Source organism: Lynx rufus, unplaced genomic scaffold (assembly GCF_022079265.1).
Source record: "Lynx rufus isolate CCGP_SWC_20201006 ecotype Redwood Valley unplaced genomic scaffold, mLynRuf1.p SCAF_16, whole genome shotgun sequence".
In the NCBI taxonomy this organism is placed as follows: Eukaryota; Metazoa; Chordata; class Mammalia; order Carnivora; family Felidae; genus Lynx; species Lynx rufus.
The window spans coordinates 14,310,833-14,335,350 of record NW_025814830.1 but is presented as its reverse complement, the minus strand read 5'-3'; the positions used below and the strand labels follow the sequence as shown (position 1 = coordinate 14,335,350).

At 50.0% G+C, this 24,518-nt stretch overlaps 1 protein-coding gene across 1 annotated transcript; it reads left to right on the top strand.

Annotated features, from left to right (window-relative positions):
- The first annotated feature begins 10,404 nt into the window (after positions 1-10,404).
- LSR (lipolysis stimulated lipoprotein receptor) lies at positions 10,405-23,973 on the top strand. The gene is given in 10 exon segments (XM_047078255.1): positions 10,405-10,522; positions 11,714-11,862; positions 11,864-12,059; positions 17,308-17,427; positions 19,764-19,910; positions 22,184-22,345; positions 22,511-22,570; positions 22,670-22,801; positions 23,112-23,737; positions 23,828-23,973. Coding segments are annotated over 10 exon segments (1,737 nt in total). The 5' UTR covers positions 10,405-10,413; the 3' UTR covers positions 23,864-23,973.
- Positions 23,974-24,518: the final 545 nt, after the last annotated feature.

The following is a 24,518-nucleotide window of genomic DNA, read 5'->3' as shown; positions in this document are numbered from 1 at the left end:
GGTAACCTGAGACTACAAAAGAATGCTGGGAACCATCTTGGGCATTGTGAAGTCACCCACAGAACTTGGGCATCAGCCCTGGGCAGTAGAATGAAACTTGGTCTGCTGCACTTCTAGGAGTATACAGACATCACTGGTCTGTACCATTTCTAAAATCCACTGAGTAAACACTGCAAGGGCCTGTCTTGTAACTGGGGAGGACTGCTTAATTAGCACCAGATCTGCTAATTGAGGTGGGGTGGGGGTGCTTTCTAAATCTTTGTTCCCTGGGCTCCTGTCCCCACTCTCCAGAGAAATATCTTCTTTGCCATTATCATCCTTGGTTACATCTGAGGTGACACTGAAAGAGGTGCCCTCCTTTCCACATGAACAGTTTCCTTGGCCTGCTTCCTGCCTTCCAAAGTTTGGGACCTAAGGATTCTAAGAGGCTCCAGCCAACTCCATTTGCAAAAAAACCCACACCCACAGTTCTGTGCAAGGTGTGCCCCATCTCTTTCCCACTCTCTCCCTCTCTGTCTCTCTGTCACTGCAGAGGCACCATATCAGGCATGCATCGGGAGCCATATTCTTCATTTCTCTTTCACTGAGCACTTTTGCCTACCTGGGGGTATCTTAAGGATTTTCTGGGAGTATCTGAATTCATTCAGAGTCTTTAACAATGGGTAATAAAGATTTAACTAGCTAATTGGATTTTGCCTCTCAAAGGCCTTCCCAAATTTTGGCCAACTTTAGTGAACTTTCACGCACACTCTTCTGTATTCCAGCTGCTTCCACTAAAGCTGCAAGTTCATGAAGTATATCATTTGCCTTTAAAAGTATCTCAGGCAGGGGTGCCTGGGTGGCTCAGTCCGTTAAGCACCCGACTTCTGGTTTCGGCTCAGGTCATGATCTCAAGGTTCATGAGTTTGATCCCTGCCTTGGGCTCTACGCTGACAGTGCGGAGCCTTCTTGGGATTCTTTCTCTCCCTCTCTCTGCCCCTCCCATGTGCTCTCTCTCTCTCAAAATAAATAAATAAACCTAAAAAAAAAAGTAGCTCAGCCAACAGCCTCCATCCTGCTGGTTTCAAATACATTTCTTGTTCCTTTTGTTGTGTTTGAAGCCAGTGCCATGTGTTTTTATTTTTGGTTACAGCAACACCTCACTCCTGATACTAATTTCTGTATCACTCAAGATAGGCTATTTGCTTGTACAGCAAATGTAGCAATACCTCAGGCTTACACATCTCAATGACTTACAAAAACAAAGGTTTATTTCTCACTCAAGCTCCACATCCATTGTGGGTTGGTATTATAATCACTCAGGGACCGAGGATGATGGAGCAAAACTACCCCAAACATTTCCAGTTTCATATCAGAGGAGGAAAAAAGAGAGCTCTGTAGGATTTCATATCCATAATTAAATGCTCTGGACTGAAATGACACCTGTCACTTGCTCACAAACCACTGGCCAGAAATGGTTACATGGTACCACCAGTTCACCAATCCAACAAAGGAAATGGAATTCTACTATGCCCAGAAAACATTTAGTAGAAGGAAGTCAGTTTAGTAGAAGGAAGTCAGTTAAAACATTTAGTAGAAGGAAGTCAGATTACCACAGTTGATAGTTACCACAAGGAGTGTTCTTTTACATCAGAAAGTTAAAATCATTTGCAAAATCATCCCATCAGATCTCCTAAGGTTCCATTAGCCAAGATTAGGTCCCATGTGCAGACCCAAACCAATCCCTGAGAGAAAAGAGAATTCCCATGATTGGCTTAAGACAATCAGAATTTGTTTTCTAGGACTGAGGAAGTATAACCCTCTCTGACTACAGAAGTCATTGAAGACAAACAAAATCCGGGCGTTGTATACAGAAGAGATGTAGAAGAGAATGCTTATTTGGGGGGAGTAATTCTATACTATCTAGAAGATCAGAAGAATGCAGTGTAGCTAAAGTGGCAGTCACTCATATGACCTGGGAGAGGGGGAGGACATTTGGTATTTTGTGGCTTGGACAATGTTCCTGTCATGTCTGTTCAGACATGATTATAGCGTGATGTTGTTTTTGTCTTGGTTCATCACAGTCACAGAGAGGCTTTGTGTGATACTAGTATTCTGTTAGATTGTTTCTGTTCTATAGCATACCATGACTTAGCTGTGAGTTACAGGCCACCTCCTAGTAACACCAACACTGTGATTAGTGTCAGGTCAGCTACCAGCTATCAGGGGCTGCTTTTTCTCTTTCTTACAATTTAAGGAACTGCAATGAAGTCTCTTCCTGCAATGGAGGCCTGATCAAATGGCTTTCTCTTTGTAAACCTGTTTCCTCATTTTCAAACAGGGATTTTAATGGTACTGGCAATAAAGGGCACTTATGAAGATTTGATGAGATGTTGTAAATAAAGTGCTCAGCCACTGTTGTTATTGGGGAATGTGCAACAAGGACTTTGCCCTCTAAATATCAAGGTTCTGTGTTCTGACTGCAGATTACTGCTTCTGATCACAGAAGTGCAGACACAGAGGCAGGCCACCATTGTTTCGACCCCCGCTGGCTGAAGCAGCTTCCGGGAAATTTAAAAGGGCAGCCTCTGGGCTTTCTCCCCTTTCACCCCTTTTGGAAGCCAGACATTTATGGATTAGGACATTTGCAAGCAACCATACACACAGAATGTAGGGGAATTTAGAAAGTCATTGCACAAGTCCAGGGGAAAATGCAAACTCAGAAAAGATCTGAGATGACCCTAAACTTACACTTTGGGCTGATCCCCAGCACAGAGATACCTTAAAACGACAACAACTACCAGCAAGCCCTGGGGAGAGGGGGATATATGATATCCAGAGTTACCACATTATAAGATTCAAATGTCCATTTGAAACAAACAAACAAAAAGGGGCGCCTGGGTGGCACAGTCGGCTAAGCGTCCGACTTCAGCCAGGTCACGATCTCGCGGTCCGTGAGTTCGAGCCCCGCTCTGATGGCTCAGAGCCTGGAGCCTGTTTCCGATTCTGTGTCTCCCTCTCTCTCTGCCCCTCCCCCATTCATGCTCTGTCTCTCTCTGTCCCAAAAATAAATAAACGTTGAAAAAAAAAATTAAAAAAAAAAACAAAAAAAAAGTAATAAGGCATTAAAGAAACAGAAAAGTATAGCCCATTCAAAGAAAAAATTATCCCCAAGGAAGCCCAGGTGGCAGACTACTAGACAAAGACTTAAACAATAGTCTTAATATGTTAAAAGAGCTTAAGAAGACATGGTGAAAAACAGGACAATGATGTATGAACAAAATGAGAATATCAATAGGGAGATCGAAAATATTACAAATAGACATTCTGGAGCTGAATAATACAATTACTGAGATGAAAAATTCATTCGAGGAGTTCAAAACAGATGTGAGGAGGCAGAAGACAAAATCAGTGAACTTGAAGATAGGACAACTGCCAGTATTGAGTCTGAGGAATAGAAGGGAAGAAGATTGAAGAAGAGTGAACAGAACCTCAGGGACCTATGAAACACCATCAGGCAGACCAACATATGTATTGTTGGAGTCCCAGAAGAAGACAGAGAGAAAGCTACTACAAAACTATTTGAAGAAATATTGGCCAGAAACCTCCCAAGTTTTAAGAAAGACATGAATCTATAAATCAAAGAAGCTCACCAAACTTCAACAGCATTAACCTCAAAAGAGGCACGCCAAGACACATTGTAACCAAACTGGCAAAAGCCAAAGAGAAAGAGACAATCTTGAAAGCAGCAAAAGAGAAGCAACTTGTTACATAAAGTGGTTCCCAGTAAGAGTTTCAGCTGATTTCTTGTCAGAAACCCTGGAGGCCAGAAGGCAATGGGTTGAAATATTCAAAGTTCTGAGAGAAAAGAATTTTTTCAACCAGGAATTCTATAAGTAGCAAAATTATCCTTCAACAATGAGAGGAAAATTAAAGCATGCCCAGATAAGCAAAAGCTGAGAGATGTTGTTGCCATTAGATCTGCCCTGAAAGAAATGATAAAGGGAGTCCTCCTAATTGAAATGAAAGGATGCTGGACAGTAACCAGAAGCTATAGGAAGAAATAGAGCTCTGCAGCAGAGGTAAATACATGGGCAATTATTAAAGCTAATATTATTATATTAAAATCCACTTTTAATTGTCTACATGACTTAGAAGAAAATCCATAAAAATAATTATTAATCTTTGCTATTGGGAAAACACTTTATGAAGATGTAATTTGAGACACCAATAATGGAAGGAGGTGATAGAGATGTACAGGAGCCCAGTTTTTATATGATATTGAAGTTAATTAAGCTGGTATAAATTCAAACTGAAGTGTTATAACTTCAGGAGATTTTATATGTAATGTAATTCCCAGGGTTACCACAAAGAAAATTGCCATAGGATATATATATATATAATTGGAAATGAGAAGGGAGTCAAAACATTTTACTGTAAAAACATGAACTAAACACAGAATAAGGCAGTAATGGAGTAAATGAAAGGCACAAAGAGAAGGCTTTGAGGCATACAGAAAATGAATAGCAAAGTGGCAAAAATAAGTCCCTCCTCATCAGTAATTACTTTAAGTCAAAAGATGGGAGATTGGTGGAATAGATAAAGAAAACATGATCCAACCGTAGGCTGTCTGCAAGAGACTCACTTTAGACTCAAAGACACAAACAGGATGAAAGTGAAAGGACAGAAAAGAATATTCCATGCAAATCATAACCAAAAGAGAGCTGGAATGGCTATGTTAATATCAGACAAATTGAAAATAGGTTTCAAGAGACAAAGAAAGACAGTATCTATTAATAACAGTTTCAGCACAGCAAGAAACCATAACCTATACATTTATGTACCTTAAAATATGAAGCAAATGTGAACAGAACTGCACAGAGAAATAGACAGTTCTACAATAATTGTTGGAGGCTTCAATATTCCGCTTTCAATAATGCATAGAACAAACAAGTAGTAAGTAAGGAATAAAAGACCTGAACAACACAATAAAACAACTAGCACTGACAGACATATACAGAACACTCTACCCAACAACAAATACAAGTATGCATGAGTCATTTTCCAGGATATACCATGTGTTAGGCCACCAACTAAATCTCAGCAGATTTAAAAAAAATAAAAAATAGGTATCCTACAAACCATCTTCTCTGGTCACAGTGAGCTTAAGTAAGAAATCAATAACAGAAAGAAAAACAGAAAATTTACAACTGTGGAAAATAAACACTCTAAAACAGTGAGTCAAAAGAAATCACAAGGGAAATTAGAAAATACTTAGAGATAAATTAAAATGCAATATACCAAAACTTAAACTAGTAGAAGGAAGGAAATAATGAAAAGTAGACCAGAATGAAATAAAATAGAGAAGTGGGGGGAAGAGAAACAATGAAACCAAAAGGTTTTTTTTTAATATCAACAAAAATGACAAACCTTTGGCTAGACTGATAAAACAAAAGATAGAAGACACAAATAACTGAAATCAGAAATGAAAGTGAGGACACTACTACTGACCCTACAGAAATAAAAAGAATTACAAGAGAATACTAGGAATAACTATCTGCCAAGAAATTAGATAACCTAGAAGAAATGGACAAATTCCTTGAAACATACATCTACCTAAACTAACTCAAAAAGAAACAGAAAATCTCAACAGACCTATAATAAGTAAAGAGACTGAATCAGTGATCTAAAACCTCCCAGCAAAGAAAAGCCAGGGACAGATGATTTCACAGATTAACAAAACATTTAAAGAAGAATTAACGGGGCGCCTGGGTGGCGCAGTCGGTTAAGCGTCCGACTTCAGCCAGGTCACGATCTCGCGGTCCGGGAGTTCGAGCCCCGCGTCGGGCTCTGGGCTGATGGCTCAGAGCCTGGAGCCTGTTTCCCATTCTGTGTCTCCCTCTCTCTCTCTGGCCCTCCCCCGTTCATGCTCTGTCTCTCTCTCTGTCCCAAAAATAAATAAACGTTGAAAAAAAAATTTTTAAAAAAAAAAAAAATAAAAAAGAAGAATTAACATCAATCCTTCTCAAGTTCTTCCAAAAAATTGAAGGGGGGGGGGGGAAACACTTCATAATTCATTCTATGTAGCCAACATTACCCTGATACCAAAGCCAGACAAAGACATGACAAGAAAAGAAAATTACAGTTCATTGTCCCTTATGCATATAGATGCAAAAATCACAAGAAAATATTAGCAATGCAAAACCAACAGCATATTAAAAGATACTAACTAGAATTTATCCAAGAATGTAAGGGGGGTGGTTCAACATAAGAAAACTAATCAAAGTAATACATCACATTAATAGAATGAAAGGAAAAGAAACGCATGATTATCTCGATGGAGAAAAGGCATTTGACAAAATCAAATAAACTCTATTGACAAAAACCCTCTGAAAACTAAGAATAGAGGGAAAATTCTCAACCTGATAAAGAGTATTATGGAAATCCACAGCTACAACATACTCAATGGTGAAAGATTGAATATTTTCCTTCTAAGGTCAAGAACAAGACAAGCATGCCTACTTTCACTGCCTCTATTCAATACTAGAAATCCTAACATAGCAATCAGACAAGAAAAAGAAGTAAAAAGCATTCAAATTGGAGAGAGATAAAATTACCCCTACTCACAAATGACATGATCCTGTATAGAAAAAGTCCAAGAGAATGCACAAGAAAGCCACCAGAGTTAATAAATAAATGAATTCAAGAAACTTTCAAGGTATAAGACTAACACAAAAGTCAGTTGTGTTTCAATACAACAGCATTAAACAACCAAAGAAGAAATAAAAAAACAATTCCATTTAATTTACAGTAGCATCTAAAAGAATTGAATACTTAAGTAAATCTAATCAAGGAAGTGAGAGGTACCTGGGTGACTTACTTAGTTGAGCGTCTGACTCTTGTTTCAGTTGAGGTCATGACCCCAGGGTCGTGGGATTGAGCCCCATGTTGGGCTCTGCACTGAACATGGAGCCTGCTTAAGATCCTCTCTCTCTTCTCTCTCTGCTCCTCTCTTCCACTTGTGTGCGGCACACCTGCTCTATCAAATTAAAAAAAAAAAAAAAGGAGGTGAAAGACTTGGAAGCTGAAACTATAAAAGATTGTTGAAAGAAGTTAAAGAATATCTAAAGAAATGGAAAGACATTCAGTGTTCATAGATGGGAAGACTTAACATGTCAATACTACCCAGAGTGATCTACAAATTCAATGCAATGCCTATCGAAGTTCCAACAGCCTATTTCAAAGAAATAGAAGCAAATCTTCACATTCATATGGAATTTCCCTGAACCTGAATAGCCAAAACAACCTTGGGGAGAAAAAGAACAAAGTCAGAGGACTCACACTTCAAATCTTACTACAAAGCTACAGAAATTGAAACAGTATGGTACTGTCATAAGGGCAGATATAGAGACCAATGGAATAGAACAGAGAACCCAGAAATAAACCCTCATATATGTGGTCAATTGAGTTTTGACAAAGGTGCCCAAATCATTCAACGGTTAAAGGACAGTCTTTTCCACAAATGGTGCTGGGAAAACTGGATGACCACATGCAGAAGAATGAAGTTGGGACTCTTACCTTGTCCCATGTACAAAAATTAATTCAAAATACATCAAAGATCTAACTTAAGAGCCGAAACTATAAAACTCTTAGAAGAAAATATTGGGAAAAATATTCATGACCTTGGATTTGGCAACAATTTCATGGATATGACACCAAAAGCGTAGGCAACAAAAGAAAAAAAAAAACAGATAAACAGAACTGCATCAAATTAAGAACCTTTGTTAAGAACTTAATAGTGTCAAAGACCACTGTTAAGAAAGTGAAAAGACAACCTACAGAATGGGGAAAATATTTGCAGATTATATATCTGACGAGGGATTGATATTTAGAATATAGAAAGAATTTCAACTCAATAACAACGACAACAACAACAAAACAACCCAATTCAAAAATGGGTAAATATTTGAACAGACATTTCTCCAAAGAAGATGTACAAATGGCCAATAAGTACAAGAAAAGGTGCTCACCATCCCTAGTCATTAGGGAAATGGAAAGCAAAACTATGATGAGATGCTACTTCACACCAACTAGTATGGCTATAATCGGGAAGATGGGAAATAATAAATGTCAGTGAGGCCGTGGAGAGGTTGGAACCATCCTGGGTTAGTGGTGGGAATGTAAAAGGTGCAGCTGATGTGATCTTGGCAGTTACTCAAGATTAGGAACTACCATATGACCTAGAAATCCTACTCCTGGATATATATCCTAATGAACTGAAAGCAGGTCTCTATACACCAATGTTCACAGCAGCATTAGGTACAATAATCAAAAGGTGGAAAAGAACACAAGGGTCTAACAATAGATAAGTGGACAAAATGTGGCATACATTGGATACTTTAAATGGAAGCCATAAAATGGAAGGAAATTTTCGGTGTGATATATCCTACGACATCGACAGACCTTGAAAACATTATGCTTAGTGAATAAGCCAGACATAGAAGGACAAATGTTGTATGATTCCACTTACATGAGTTACTCAGAATAGACGAGTTTGACAAAGAAAGTAGAGAAAAGGTTACCAGGGGTTGGGGGCAGGTAGGAATGGGGAGTTATGGTTGAATTGATAGAGTTTATTGGGGATGATGAAAAAAGGGTATAGATAGTGGCGATGAGAAGGTATCGCTATGAATGTAATTAATGCCACTGAACTGGACACTTACAAATAGGCTGGGGCACCTCGGTGGCTCTTGATTTTGGCTCAGGTCATGGTCTCTCCATTGGTGGGATCGAGGCCTATGTCAGGCTCCTTGCTGACGGCAAAGGAGCCTGCTTGGGATTCTCTCCCTCTCTCTCTCTCTCTCTCAAAATAAACAACTAAACTTTAAAAAATAAATGCAAATGGCTAAAATGGTATGTATATTTTATCACAGATACACAAAAAATAAAGAGGCGAGGGAGGGTTGAAATTTTATAAGAAATGACCTTTCTGTAGAGCCGTAAAGGAGGCGGAAAGCCAAGTGGCCATCTGCAGGAAGGGGGTTCGGCCAGAGGGAGTAGTACAACAGGTCTGAGTGGGAGTGGGAGAGACACATTCCAGTATCGGGCGGGAGCCCGTGTGGCTGGAGTTGAGTGAGCCTGGAGGAGAGTGGAAGGAGGGGAAGCCAGAGAGAGCTCAGGCCGCGGTAAGTATTTTGGTTTCTTCTGGGAAGGGGAGCCACAGCAAGTTTTTGAACAGCTGTACGTGATCCGACTTGAATTTTAACAGGATGCAGTGGAACAAAACATCCGAGGCCGCTGCACCGGCCACCGGCCAGCCAGTGGCCAGTTCGCTACCTCCAGGGAGTCTGTCGAGTAAGCGCCTAGTGCTCCCCAGGAGGCGCTTCCCCGAGCCGCCTTCGGGGGGCAGAAGAGCCGCGCTGAACGCCTCGCGTTCGGGTGCCTCGACACACCCCACCCTCGGGCGCAGGTGGCCCAGACCCTGGGAATCCTTACGCCGAAACCTATCCGTAGTTGCGCGCTTCCGCTCGGCCCTTTAAGAGCGAGCGTGTCCGGAGGCCTAACCTGGGGCGATGGCTGCCCGGGGACTGAACCGCGACTTGGGAAGGGAGGCGGAGAAAACTTCCCAAAAAGAATTCCAACTTTTCCTGGGCCTGATTCCCCTCGGGCGTCCCTAAGAGCGCAGAGCTTCCTTTCCGGAATCTTCACTCGGTTCTTTCAATTATCTAAGTGGAGGGCACAACAGGCCTGCAACGCCTCCGTTCTCCCTGGACGGGAGCCTCCCCCAGCCCAAAGCTCGCTAAGACTCGCCCCTCCCCGCAGGGTGTACCTAGGCGGGTCCATCGCCAGCCGGGCAGAGGGGTGTGGGCAGAGAGGGAACAGGTGCAGGGAGGGACCCGCCCCCCTCAACAGGTGAATCACCCCAGTTAAGCGTCGGTTCTCGTGAGTTACACTCTGCGCGGCTTCGCCAGGGCAGGAGAGGGCCGGACAGGATCCCCAGTCCGCAGGCGCCCTCCCGGCGGGCTGGTCACTTGGTTCCGACCCTCGGGGCCGGAGCGTACCTGGGTCAGCCCACTTCCGGGGAGGGAGGTGGAGGAGCCCCTCCCCACCGCCCACCCCCTGGCCCAGCCCTCTGCTCTCACCCAGTGTACCTGGGCTGATCCATTCCCCAGAGCGCGCAGGGGGTGGAGTGGCTCGGGGAGCCACAGTGGGTCCGGCGAGTTTCTCCCCGAAAGCTGAAGCGTGCTCCTCATCCACGTTATTTCCGCTAATTAAAGTCCTGGAACAGGGCAGGGTGGGCTTGGAATAGGGACAAGGAACGGAAGCGGGAAGGGGAGGAGCAAGCACCCCTCCCAGGTTTGGTGCGCGCCGCGCCCCCTACCCTCTCGGTACCAAGTAGGGGACGCGCGGGCCAGACGCGCCCAGACGGCCGCGATGGCGCCAGTGGCTCGCGGGCTCTCCTGGGGGATGGGCCCTCACCTAGCCTTTCGGGGCTGGGGCGCGGTCGTCTTCGTGTGGCTTTTTCTCAGCACCTTGTGCACAGGTATGGAGAGCGGGGCCTCTGGTCGGCGGAGCGGCGGGACGGCACTGTAGAAGGGGGATGGATGGAGTTCTACACAGCCGAGCGGGCTGGAGAGCTGGGGGAGGGGGAGCGCCGAGACCAGGATCTCTGGATCCCCAGGGTCTCGGGAAATCTGGGTGCCAGGGTGAAGGGAATTCCCCATTCGAGCCAAGGAACGCTCCCCCGCCCTAGTTCAGAGATAGCAGGAAGTGAAACTCCCTGGACCGCGAATCCTGGAGCGGCAAGGAGAAGGGGACCTTTTGTGATGTCGGGGTGAAGGACCACCCGATCACTGGCAAAGGCCGGGATGGGGATTTGGGCGCACCCCAAGATTTCTAAGACTTGGGGTAACGGAGAGCGGACACTCGAGGGCTGGATCAGACGCCGCCTGGAGAAAGAGTTCAAGAAACAGAGCCCAGGCTTTGGGTGGATGTAGGACTAGGGACTCCCCAGGCCCCAGCCCCATCCATGTTGCGAAGTATCTGCTTAAGGGTCTGGTGGGATGGACTTACGGACTTGGTGTGAAACCATCTTCTGCTGGCGAGCTTTCACCTGGATCAGATGTTTGGGTGGGGATGTGGAGGGGACTTTATCTTTACCCAAGCGCTTTTGGTGTGTTCGTTTGAGATGGATTAGGGTCGGGTGAGGTGGGAGGCTGATGGAGACACTATGGGGGCTTTAGCTACTCCATGGCAAAAGAGTTCAGTGAAACAACTCCAAAATTCCACTCCCCTCCCTCGCCCCCCAGTCACAAGACCCCATGGAACTTGGAACCTTTAGTGGTTGTTTTTGCAGTAGGGCCTTGAGTGCAGTGGCCTTGGGGTGGTCTTTGCGCCTTCCTGCTTAGGCCACAGAGAGAGGTCCTTCCCATGAGAGAATGGCTAAGGGAAGAGGGAGCCAAGGCCACACTCTAGGAAGAGGGATGGACAGGACGTTCCAAGAAATCTGGCTGTGTGACCTTGCACTTGCCACTTTAGCCCCACGGGTCTAGGAAATGGGCATGATTATCTGAGCAGCCTCTCTGGTCCCAGGGATTAAGGAACAATGTGTGCTAGGGATTCTGTAAAACCATTACACTTGCAAGTGTCCCACTGGTGACCAGTGATGTTGCTCAGTCCTGAGGCACTTCCCTGAGCTCACAGAAGCCCTTGCTGACTCTCCCCTTGCCCTCAGCTCCTGCCAGCGCCATCCAGGTGACTGTGTCAGACCCCTACCACGTGGTGATCCTCTTCCAGCCTGTGACCCTGCCCTGCACCTACCAAGCCACCACGACTCCCACGGCACCCATTGTGATCTGGAAGTACAAGTCTTTCTGCCGGGACCCGCATCGCCGATGCCTTCTCCCCAGCCAGTGTGGACAACCAGCTCAATGCCCAACTGGCAGCCGGTAACCCAGGCTACAATCCCTACGTGGAGTGCCAGGACAGCATGCGCACTGTCAGGGTTGTAGCCACCAAGCAGGGCAATGCCGTGACCCTGGGAGACTACTACCAGGGCCGAAGGATCACCATCACAGGAAGTATGTTGGGCTGGGCAGGGCAGGGGACGGGGCGGGGCTTGCTTGGGTGGCAGTGTTGGCTCCCTTGTGCCCAACCTGGTGTCGCCCCCCCTGGAAGCTCTTGAGCACCAGTGTCTAAAAGGCTTGATGAAGGGAGGGATCCTTCCTTCCATCCATCCATTCATCCGTCTGTGCTTTATTTAACAACAAAGATTTATTGAGCACCTAACGTATACAGGTGCTGTTTGATGCTGGAAGTTCATCAAATCCTTTCCCTTGTGGAGACCACATTCCAGTGAGGGAGACCAATGAGATAACATGTAGTGTCAAGTGCTTGGAACATAAAATTGGGTAATGAAGAGAAGCAGCGGTTCTAGAATGATACTAATACTAGCAACAGTATGTAAAAATGTATATAAGTATGTGCCAAGGCCCTCATCTGGGTTTGTATGGATTAACTCATTTAGACCACACAGTAATTGTGTGAGATTCTATTCTCATTGTATAGAGGTCCAGAGAGGTAAAGCAGCTTACACGGGGTCACAGAGCTGCGATTCTAAGGCGGCCACTTTGGGTCTCATCTCCAAGCTTGTAATCCCTTTACTTGCCCAGGGTGGTCAGCAAAGGGCTCACCAAGGCAGTAACATGAGTAAGCTGATGGGGTGAGAGATTTTCATGGATAAAGCCTATGACTTGCCAGGCACCTTACATACTTTCTCCTATGCAGTCCTCGTGACCACATTTTACACTCTTGGCTTTGAGGCTCAGAGAGGTTAGAGTGGCTGTCTAGACACACAGCTAAGAAGGGGCTGGAGCTGGGATTTGAAACCAGGCAGACTTCAGAAGCCTGGTCTTTAACCATAATGCTGCCAGCTAATAGGAAATGCCTTTTGGGACTAAGTAAGGAGCAGGTAGGAAGTCATCCATTCATTCTTTCGGTATTTATCGAGCATCTGCTAAATGTTAGGTGCTGATGTAGGTGCTGTGGATGTAAGTGGCGATCAGGACAGCCAAGGTCTCTGTGCTCAAGGAGGTGACATTCTAGTGGGGTGAGACTGGCAGTAAACAAGCAGAGAAAGAGAATTTCAGGGAGTACTAAGTGCTACAGAGCAAGCCAGCTAGGGCCACCTACTATATGGAATGAGTCAGGGGCACACCCCTTAAGACGTTTAGTGAGTGTGATTTTCGAAGGACCAGACCCTAGGGGTGCCTGGGTGGCTCAGTCGGTTAAGCGTCCGACTTGGCCAGGTCATGATCTCACAGTTTGTGAGTTGGAGCCCCCGCATCGGGCTCTGTGCTGACAGCTTAGAGCCTGGAGCCTGCTTCGCATTCTGTCTCCCTCTCTCTCTGCCCCTCCCCAGCTCGCACTCTGTCTCTGTCTCTCTCTCTCAAAAATAAATAAACATTAAAATAAGAGATAGAAGGACCAGACCCTAAAGAATCTAGGGGAAGGTGATGGGGCTATAGTGGGCGAGGGGTGAACGCTCAACCCATGTAATGGATTTACCCTTTCACTGTCTTAAATAAGGATTAGAGGTTTAATCTTGGGCATGGGGACAGAGCAGGGAAGGGAGCGTCCCTTTGCAGACCCCGAGAGACCAGGCAGGTCGTGGAGCACACTCCCTCGCTCTGTCTAGACCATGGACAGAAGGCAAGGTTCCAGAGACCCAGTCTGTCAGCAGTGCTTGGGGGAGGGACCCGAACAGCTTGCCCTGACTTTTCATGAGCGTCCTGCTGTTCTTGAGGTCAGAGAGCTTCTTGGGGGTTCAACCTGTACAGGCCCCTCCCCTATAACCCAGGGCCGTCTATGGCCTGGACCAGGCGTGACTACCCAGCAGCCCTGTCCGGATACTCCCAAACTGAGAGTGTCCTTGAAGGCTGGCTGGAATCACGCCTCCTCTGCTGAGGCTAAAACTCCAGAGTGACCCTCAGACTCTCCTGGGGTAGACTCTTCTTGTTCCAGAGGCCTAAGGTGCCTTGACGCGGGGGTTTCAAGCTGCCTTGACGCGCTCTGTGTCGTGTTTGATACAGGCAGTAATGTGTAAATATCCATTGTGTGTATGTCCTCTCAGGAAATCTGGGAGCCGCGGGAGCTTCCTCCATTTCAGCTTTGAGGATGGAGAAAAGCGGACCCCCTTTTGGTGTTCCGAGGGCCACCAGCTGTCCAGGTTTTAACTGGAAGTTGTCCTTGGCAAACCATAATGGTGTGTCCCTCAGCTCAGGGTGCCTCTGGCTACCCCTCCATTCCTCCTTGCTTTGGGTGATGTGGAGCACCGGGATGCGAGCCTTGTTTCTACCTCGCCAGGCTGCCTGGGCACGTGTGCCCCCCACCACCCCTACCCAGTAGCACTAGAAAGCCCATGGGACCCCTGGGGTGAGGGCTCCTTCTGCCTGATGCAGATAAGGAACCAGAGGCCCAGAGATGTGGAAGAGGCCCTGCTCTGTTCTCAACTGGAGACCCAGCACCTCCTCCTGGCACCTAAAACAATGAGGGCAATGCCCAGCCCGAGTGATGTCAGGACCACACATAGACCGGGAACAGGGTGCGCCCTGCAGGAAGGAGGTGGGCCTGGGCCTTAGAATTGATCAAAAGCAGCTGGAAAGCCATATTTTGTGTGGGTTTTGAAAACGTTATACAGCCTCAAAGAAAACATTGAGCCTGGGATCCGGCCCAGAGGAGCCAGGGGATTTCAACTCCTGGCCTGTGAACTTTTGCTGTAGCCGGGGGTTCCCATCCACCTCTGCAGCACAGGGTAGGGACCCGCCCCTCAGCTCTGGTTTTGGAGACTTGGTTGGAGTCTGATTTAAGGACACAGGTGGAAAAATGATGGGCCGAGAGGGTGTTCCGGAGAATCAGGAAGATTTGGGAGCACGTAGTTCAGCGTTTTATGAGGATTCAGTGAGAATACATGGAAAGGGACCCAGCACAGAGGAAGAGCTCAATAATCAGTGGCTAGATGTGTGATTGTGGAGGGGAGTTGTGTCCTCTACTCCCTCACAGCTGCTCGGAAGGTCACCTTACGTGTAAGGCTTCCCTGGGCACCCCTTAAATTTACACAACTCCCACCTCTGGCACTTTCCATCTGCCTTCTCTGGTCGGGTTTCTCCATACTCCTTATCACCATCTGATACGTGGTATATTTAAGTTTATTTGTCTTTCTTTCCCAGTTAGGATCTGAGCTCCGTCAGAGCGGGGATTTATATCTGCTGTAGGTAGCAGTGGTTCTCAAACTTGTCGGTTGTAGGGCCTCTCCACTCTTAAATACTTCAGAGGACTTTGCTTTTATGACTAGCAAACAGAGGAGTTTAAAAAATATTTAAAATGACAATAACCAATTTGTTACAGGTTAATATAAATAACGTGCTTTTTTATGGAAAAAGAACCATATTTTCCAAACCCAAGCAAAAACCTTTAACCAAGAGTATGGCATTGTTTTAGTTTTATATTTTTGCACATCTCCTGCAAGTCTGCCCGAGCAGAAGAAGCTGGCTTCTCAGAGCTGCTGTTGCATTCAGTATACTGTGACAGCACAGGCTTTATAGCCTCTGGAAAACTTCCTGGCAATGCACGAGAGATTGAGTGAGAAAGGCAGATTAACACCTTAGTATTATTATGATGATAACTTTGACCTCAAGGACACCTCTGAAAAGATCTGGGGGAACCCCGGGGTCTGTAGATCACACTTGGAGGACTGCCTTTCTAGCACGCCAGTCGCCTCAGGTATGTCCGGAACATAGGGTGCATTTGGTGATTATGTGTTGAATATTGAATGAGTGTATCAAGTGCCTATTTGAATACAGCCATGTGCCCAGGATGTTGGAACAGACAGCAGGTGCTAAGGAAGGTGGGCATGAAGAGGGAAGGGGTTCATTTCCCGGTCCTGGCCAAGGCCCCGCGCCAAGCACTGGGGACTCAGTAGTGGCCGAGACAGGCCGGGTTCTGCCTGCATGGAGCCCACATTCCCTTGGGCATGGGGTCACGGAGGGTCAGCCCCTGAGCTGGCTGATACAATTCAGCAGTCAGGTGGAGGTTACGCTTGCAGGATGGACCCAGCCCTGTGAGCGTCTGGGAACCCAGTGCCAGGCAGGTATGGGCCCAGCATCTTGGGGGACGGTGAGGAGGCCAGTGTGTCTGGAGTCTAGTGAGCAAAGGAGAACAGTGGGTTTGAAGCTAGTGTGGTAACCAGTGGCCAGATCTTGCCAAGGGCCTTGTGGGCTGGGGTAAGGTGCTTGGAGGGGCGTAGGAGGACCTCGGCAGGAGGGTTTCCTATAGGCGCGAGGCCTTTTGAAAAAGGAAGAGGGATCAGCTCTTTCATTACTTCATCAGTGGACTGATGCCCTGCTGGGTCCCAGGTGGTGCAGACTGGGGCACACACTTCGTGCCCTCGGGGCCCACATGGGGAAGGGCGTTGGGTGTGCGGGTCAGGGAGGTAGGCAGGTCAGCAGGAGCCAGAGAGCCAGAGCAGCTGCGGAGAAAGCGGCCTGGACTCCTGGGGTGGGAGAGGGGGGTGCTCATTTCTGGCCTGTTCCTGTCTCCCATCCTCCAAGGGCCTCCTGGGGAGTCGCCCGGGGTCCCACCCCATCCCACGTGGGTGAATGGCCGAAGGGGTTTCACTAATTAGGGCCCGAGGAGTAGGGAGGACACCGGATGTGCTGAAAGACTTTCATTACCCCTGTAATTGACGGGCTCCTGGCCCGTGTGAGCGTCCCAAGCCCTGGGCCTGACCTGGAATGTGGGGCTGGCGACTCGGGAACTGGGGGCGGCCCTAGTGTCTCTCACAGCCACTCTTTCCCAGGCCTGGGCGGCTCCCAATTCCTGGAATCTGGCCTATTTCTCTGCCTCGCCACCCCAGCCTCCTGCCCCTGGGTCTATCCCAGGCACTATGGTGGTTCTTGTCGGGGGAGTCCCCTTTGCTGTGAGAGGTGGTAAGACAACGGCTATAAATCTGCTGCAGCCCAGGCTCTGGAGTCAGACCATCCAGCTCCACTGCTGACGACTCTTATGACCTGGGTCAGATTAGGTGATCTCGCCAGACCTCTTTTCTCATCTACCGAACAGGAAAGGTAACAGGACCCACCTCACAGACTAGTTGAAATACCCCATGTTAAGTAGTTACAACAGAGCCTAAAAGTAGCACACCCTTGGTACGAGTCATTTACTGTTCCCGTGGTCCGTGTGTAGGCCTGCTCTCTTACCCTCTTCCTGACATGCTCTCGGGGAGGCCCCGATGCCCTCCCCCGAGGCTCCCTCACCGGTCTCCTGTTGCAGATGCTGACCTGACCTTTGACCAGACGGGTTGGGGGGACAGCGGTGTATATTACTGCTCCGTGGTCTCAGCGCAGGACCTCCAGGGGAACAACGAGGCCTATGCAGAGCTCATCGTTCTGGGTGAGTGGGCTTGGGCCCTGCGGGCCCGGGAAGGGGGTGGGAACCGGGACCGGGGCCCCTTCTTCAGCCACTTGTGTATGTCTGCCGTCTGCCCTCCGCCCTCCAGCTCGCTCTCTGGACTCTGTCGCCTGCTTCGCTCTCCCCTCATGGCACCACCAGTCACTGGGGCTTCTCTTTGCCCTGCACCCCAGGCAGGGACCCCTCCCCCCAACAATTCAGATAAGCCAGAGCCACACTGAGAGTGGAGAGCGCTGGGGATTCTACCTCTTCCTGGTCTCCGTTTTTAAAAATCTCGAAATTCTCAGAGTTAATTGGCAGTGAGTGAGGAGGGAAGGTGGTGTGTCTAACTGAGGGAAGGCTGGATCCTGCTGCCATGCGTGGAAGGGACGCTGCCATTAGCCAGATGCTCTGTTACCGGCCAACACATATAGTCATGTGTGGCGCGTGCTATATGTGAGGCGTGTGCTGTACGTGTGGCGCTGCTGGGCTGGACGTTGCCATCATCACACGTGTGATGCAAGGAAACGCATGTGTGAATGAGCACACACATGATGGGGGACGTGCTCCAGGGTGTTCAGATCACAGCAGAGCTCAGGTGTGGGTGACCCAGAGAACGCTGGCCTTTGGTCAAATGCACATTCTACATCAGCATTTCCCAAAATGTAGTGTTAGGACCTGCTTAACGCATTAAACAACTATCGAGGCTCACAAAGAGTTTTTGTGGACGGTTTTGTGGATTATTACAAATTGAAAGCAGGAGGTTTTTTTTAAGCACGAGGCACGTGGGCACCCGCTCCATTATCCTCAAAGCGATGAGGTCATCGCCCGGCACGGAGCCTCTGGAAAACCCCTGCGCACCTGCGGGAGATGGGGTGCGAAAAAGGCGAATGATGGCGTGGTGTCATTCTGAGAGTTGTAGCCTCGCGGGCAGGACCACACTTTGGGAACCGCTGGCTTGCGTGCTAGAACCTCCTCGTCGGGGCAGGTGGCACGGAGTATGTGAGGTCTGTTGGGGAGAGCTTTGTTGACACAGAGCTGGTGTGTGGGTGCCCCGGCGGTACGATGCTAGTGGGACACAGAGCAACCGGTGGCACCAGCTGGGCCATGGAATGTGCGTATGGGACAGTGTGTGAAATGAGATGGAACTCAGGGCCACGCTATGATTTTGATGGCCTGTTGGCACTTTTGCCTTCATGGGCCTCTTCCTTCGTATTAAAAATACGTGTTTTATGATTGCATTGCTGTAAATTCATTATTATATATTCAGTGTTACTATATTTTTTCTTCAGATTTTAAAATAAAATTAAAACATTTTCATGGGCCCTCGGGCACTGTGCCTCCTCTGCCTGATGGAACAGGACTGTCCCTGTCACATGACATGGAGCCCTTTGGGGCGATAGGACCCGTGTATGTGGAAAAGATGGAGTGTCCACACGGAGGTTGAACCTTCAGAACCACGGGACCCTTTGGGGCAAGAGAATTCCCCATGGCATGAGAGAGTGGGTAAATTATGTGGTTGGAAGCCTTCTGGAAAATAGCACTCAACTGGTGGGGGGCGCGTGGCAGGAACTGTGTGCCAGGACCCTCCTGGGCTACCAGCCCGTCTGCTTCAGGACACCTTCACCCTGATGAGCCTGGAGCTTGGCTTCAGGGTAGGGGCGGGCTGGGCTGGCCCCTGCCAGCATAATCTGTCTTTCTTTTGTCCCTCCAGGCAGGACCTCGGGGGTGGCAGAGCTCTTACCTGGTTTTCAGGCGGGGCCCATGGAAGGTACGGGGTGGCGCCCCCCCCCCCGCCCCCGACACCACTTACCGCTGCTAAGTATTCTCCCCCACCCTAAACACTGCTCTCTGTGGACCCCCACTAACCTCACCTGACTCCAACTCCGTGGCATCAGGTGACCTGGCCCTGGGATTTGGGGTGGGCTGGGCTGGCTGAGCAGGGGCCTGGGGTGCAGGCAGGGGGCTCCTGTTGACTGGTGCCTGCCTTACTCTTCTAGAGACGAGGATCTGGGCAGCTCGCTCTCTGTCCCTTCTCTGAGGCTCCATCCTGTTCTTGCTCCAGCCAGGTCACCCCTCATTCTGTGCCTTCCCTGATGAGCCCAGTGCAAGCTCCCTAAATTCAGGACTGGCCTGGGTCGTAGAGGGCGGGCATCCCTCTGCTGCTGCGCCCCGGCGTCTGGCACGGAGAATCCAGCAGGGGGCTGCAACGTCCCCAGCAAGTTTCACAAACAGCTTCGCCCCACCCGTGACTCTGCACTGCCCCGCTGTGCCTGTGTCCGCGTGTCCCCATGTCCTCCCAGGCCTCCCGCTCATGGCCTTTTCTCCTCCCTCCGCAGACTGGCTATTTGTGGTCGTGGTCTGCTTGGCTGCCTTCCTCGTCTTCCTCCTCCTGGGCATCTGCTGGTGTCAGTGCTGCCCCCACACGTGCTGCTGTTATGTCAGGTGTCCCTGCTGCCCGGAGAAGTGCTGCTGTCCGGAGGCCTGTAAGTGCCCCTCACACGCCCACCCCTGCAGGCCTCTCTCCTGGCTTCCAGGGGAGGAGGTAGCCCTCTGCCCGCTTCCCAGGACACTGTCACTGTTCTGGAGGGTTTGAGCAATCTGGGACAAAGTGGGCCAAGGAGGATCTGCTGTCTTCAATGCTCATTTAGATTTTCACTTATTTGGAGTTGTTTGTTTTGAAAGCATAATTTATGCACATGGTTAAAAAAAAAAAGGATTCAAATAGTGCAAAATGCCATTCACTGGGAAGAAAAGCTGCCTTGAAAAACAAAATCTGCAATGAAAAAGTAAGACACCAGACAAGGTTTACAGCACTGTATAATTTACAAAATTTTAAAAGCCCACGTCCACAAAAGCACTCTGGGATTGACGCGGATGCCGTGTTTAAGGCCATCTCTAGCACATCAGAGTAGGTATGGCTGGGGACGGAAGGGGAAAGAGCAAACAAAACAGGAAGGGGGAAGCAAAGAGAGGGAGTCTCCCTCTTGCCACTGGCCCAGCTCCTCTCCTCAGAGACGTGAGCGCTGCCAGTTCCTTCTAGAGCGTCCAGGTACGGCGGTGCCCCTCCGCACTTCACGGTGAAGTGGCAGGCGGCTGTTGTGGGCTTAGGCAGGTGGAGATGTAAGGCCTGGCTGGACAGGTCACCCGCTTGGAAGCCTAATGAGCCACCTCCCCATGTGTGTCCGGTACTTAGCGCGGGGCTCAGCCTACAGAAAATGTTCCTCACCCGCTAGCTGTCGGACATGTTGCTGTCAGCACTGGTAATGACTAAGGGCCAGGAAGCACCTTGGAGCCCTGGCAGTGAAACTGTGTGACCTCACACAAGCAGCACCCACTCTCCCGGATGGTTTCCTTCTTTGCCAGGTCCCCGCAGAAGGTGTTTGAACATGAAGGGAAGAGTGCGTGTGAGCACCCAGCACAGGGCTGCGGCTCAGTCCACACTGGCTAATTTTATGACATCGAACTCGGCAGTGAGCAACCCGGTTCCTCAAAGTATTGCTGCCCTGAGGAAAATCCGCTGCTCTCTGGAGGCTGCTGGCCATCCTGTTTCTCTTGTCATTTTTAGTTGAGAGCTTCGTATTCAGGCAGGGGGTGCTAGCCCACATCACAGGTGATGAGAGATGCCCCCAACCCCCCCTGCCGGGGCTGCATCCAGGTTTGCAATTACCCCACGAACTAAGGCTGGGGCCACAATGGCAAATGCCTGTCCCCAGGCCATGTTCTTTCCATCCTGAGACCCTGATACCTCAGAGAACCCATGAACTCACTGCCAGGGGCCCCGTTCCTTTGGTCCACAACTCCCATCTAGTAAGAAGTCGGTCCAGTTCCCACGGTTAGTTAGGGAGCTGCCAGATCACCTGAGCTACCGAGGGGCTTCTCCTGGGGGTGCTGAGTGCTGAGCTTTCTGTTTCCAAACTGAATCAGAGGAGGGAGCTTTCTGTGCCTCCCATTTCCCTGTCCCAGTCCCAGGGAGGAAGCAGCCTCCTGGGGCCCAGTGACTGACACAAGAGCAGCCACCAGAACTCAGCCTCTTGCCTGGGGAGGAAGGCAGCAAAGAGGATGTGCCCTTGAGCTCTCCAGCCTAGAACCAGGTGGGGGTAGGGTGGGAGTGGATGTGGCCCTCGGTCACCGGAGGAGGTACTTGGTTCGCTGCTTGGCTGAGGCAAGTGAACGCTGAGGCTCCCACGCTCTTGCCTCAGACTGATTCCCGTTGCATGTGGGCCTGGAGGACCCAGCAGCCATGCGAGGGGAGTGGGCATGGGATTCCTCCCCAGATGATGCATTTTCTGGAATGGTCAAGGGAATACTTGAATCCAGCTAGAGAATCTAGCACATGGGCTTTACCTACAGGGGCTCCTTTGCGCCCTACTGCTCTGTAAGGACACAGGCCCAGGGTGGCCACATCTCCTGACAAGGTGGTTAGAGAGCTGGGATTTTATGTAAAACCTTGTCAAATGTTGGCAAACCATCATACAAACATGCTGGCTTGCCAGATGGGGGCCCCCCATCTGGTAGCACATGCTACCAGTGCACACCCCCTGCCCAAAACCTTTGTGAAGAAACACAAAGGGGGTATGGATTCAACGATGATGTCCTGAGTCTCAGGGGCGCTGCAGAAACCAATCCAAGTGCCTAGGGAAGCCCCATGGCTGGGGGATCGGGAAGAAGGTCCAGGCATATGTTCCTCCAGACCCTCTAACACAGCAAAAAGCGGCATGGCTCCTGGCCACCTTCTCATCTTGTGTGTCCTTCCCAGTGTATGCTGCCGGCAAAGCCGCCACCTCAGGCGTCCCAAGCATCTACGCCCCAAGCACCTATGCTCACCTCTCCCCTGCCAAGACCCCGCCCCCACCAGCCATGATTCCCATGGGCCCCATCTACAATGGGTACCCTGGAGACTTCGACAGGAATAGCTCAGGTGAGGCCTGGGGGAGCCAGGAGCAGCTGGGCAGGGGGTAGGCTGGACATTTGGGTCCTAAGGGGTCTGGGGCTGGAAGGAAGAGGGGATTGGAGGCAGGGGAGAGGAGGCTGGATATGGGTTGCTCCAGGTAGACAGCCACTGACAGTCATCTATCTCCCTCAGTTGGTGGCCACAGCTCCCAGGTACCCCTGCTTCGTGACACAGACAGCAGTGTGACCTCTGGTAAGAACCAACCGTTAAAAGATCGGACATGCCTTTAGGGGAGGGAGCTGGGTCTACATCTGCTCTTCTAAACTGATCACCTCCATCTCCTGCCCTTAGAAGTCCGCAGTGGCTACAGAATTCAGGCCAGCCAGCAGGACGACTCCATGCGGGTCCTGTACTACATGGAAAAAGAGCTGGCCAACTTTGACCCTTCTCGACCTGGTGCCCCCAATGGCCGCGTAGAGCGGGGTGAGTGGGAGCCTTGGGGTTTGAGGGGTTCCTGAGTGGGGAGGGAGAACCAAGTCTCCCTGACACCTGCCCTGTGTATGCTTGTGGCAAATCCTGGGCACAGTCCCTCCTTCCCTGCCACAGCCACAGCCACAGCCACAGCCACAGCCACAGCGAGAAGTGTACGGGACCCTGCATGTCAATACTTAAAAAGATGAGAAGTTTAGGGTCTTCTAGAAAGTGTATGAGCCAAGTGGGTGACACTGCTGGGCCCTGGAGTTCCTGACCTCCCAGCAGTCAGTGACACACCCCCACCCCCCCTTCCCTACAGCCATGAGTGAAGTCACCTCCCTCCATGAGGACGACTGGAGATCCCGGCCATCCCGGGGTCCTGCCCTTACCCCAATCCGAGATGAAGAATGGAGTCACCACTCCCCTCAGAGTCCCAGGCGGTGGGAGCAAGAGGCCCCCACGGAGCGGCCAGGGAGTGGCTGGGGGGCCGGGCGGCCCCGTGCACGATCTGTGGATGCTCTGGATGACCTTACCCGGCCAAGCTCTGCTGAATCTGGGAGGAGGTCTCCCCCAAGTAGGGGGAGGAGAGGCCAAGCGTATGGACCTCCCAGAAGCCGAAGCCGGGATGATCTCTATGACCAAGATGTCCCAAGGGAATTTCCACACTCCCGGGATCCCCACTATGATGACTTCAGGTCTAGAGACCGCCCTTATGCTGACCCTAGGTCCCGCTACCACCGCTCCCGGGACCCTCGGGAAGATAGCTCCAGGTCTGGGGACCCCCAATATGATGGGCGGCTACTGGAAGAGGCCTTGAGGAAAAAGGGGCCAGCTGAGAGGAGGAGACCTTACAGGGAGGAAGATGAGGAGGCCTACTACCCTCCAGCGCCTCCCCCTTACTCTGAGACCGACTCCCAGGCTTCAAGGGAGAGGAGGCTTAAGAAGGTGAGTGAACAGCCCTCCCTGGCTTTAAGACCCTTCCTGGACTCTCCTCCAGAGTCCCCAGCTCACACCCTCTTTTTTTCTCCCTTGCAGAACTTGGCCCTGAGTCGAGAAAGTTTAGTCGTCTGATCTCACGTTTTGTATGTACCTTTTGTACTGTTTTTGTTTTTTGTTTTTTAATTTGAGGGACTATTGATTATCTTGCCCTCCTAAGTCTAATAAAACTTATCATTACAAGGCCTGTGTCTAGAGGGAAGTGTTTGTTTTGCTGCACGAAGTGGGTAGCCGGGGAGCTGCTGCGTCTGTGTGTGCGTGCCTGCGAGTGTGCAAAAGGCCATGTGTCCAGTTTTCTCTCAGGACTTGCCTCCTGGGCCGAGAGGAAAGAACCGGGTCTGCCTTCCTCCCCAGGCCGGGAGTACGTGCCCCACGCAGGCTCCGCCTGGCCTTGCGTGCGCGCCCCGGCCCCGCCCAGACGTGCGCATGCGCCCCAGTCCTCCGCCTTCGCGCACCTCCGCCCGGCCGCCGGGAGCGCGCGCGCGCGCTCCTCTCCCCTTCAACCCCGTTCACCTCCCCGCCCCCCCCCGACCTACTTTACTTCTCCAAACCCCGCAGCCTGCCTCGTCCCGGGCGACCAGAGCCCCTCCTCCGGGTCCCCTGGCGTTCCATCTGGGCCCGCGTTCCACCGGGCGGCCTGTCGGCGGGTGCCAGGCGGAGGCGGCGACGGCGACCTCGCGCCCCGCCGAGACCCGGGCCCGCGCGCGCCCGCCCGCCATCCGAGACACAC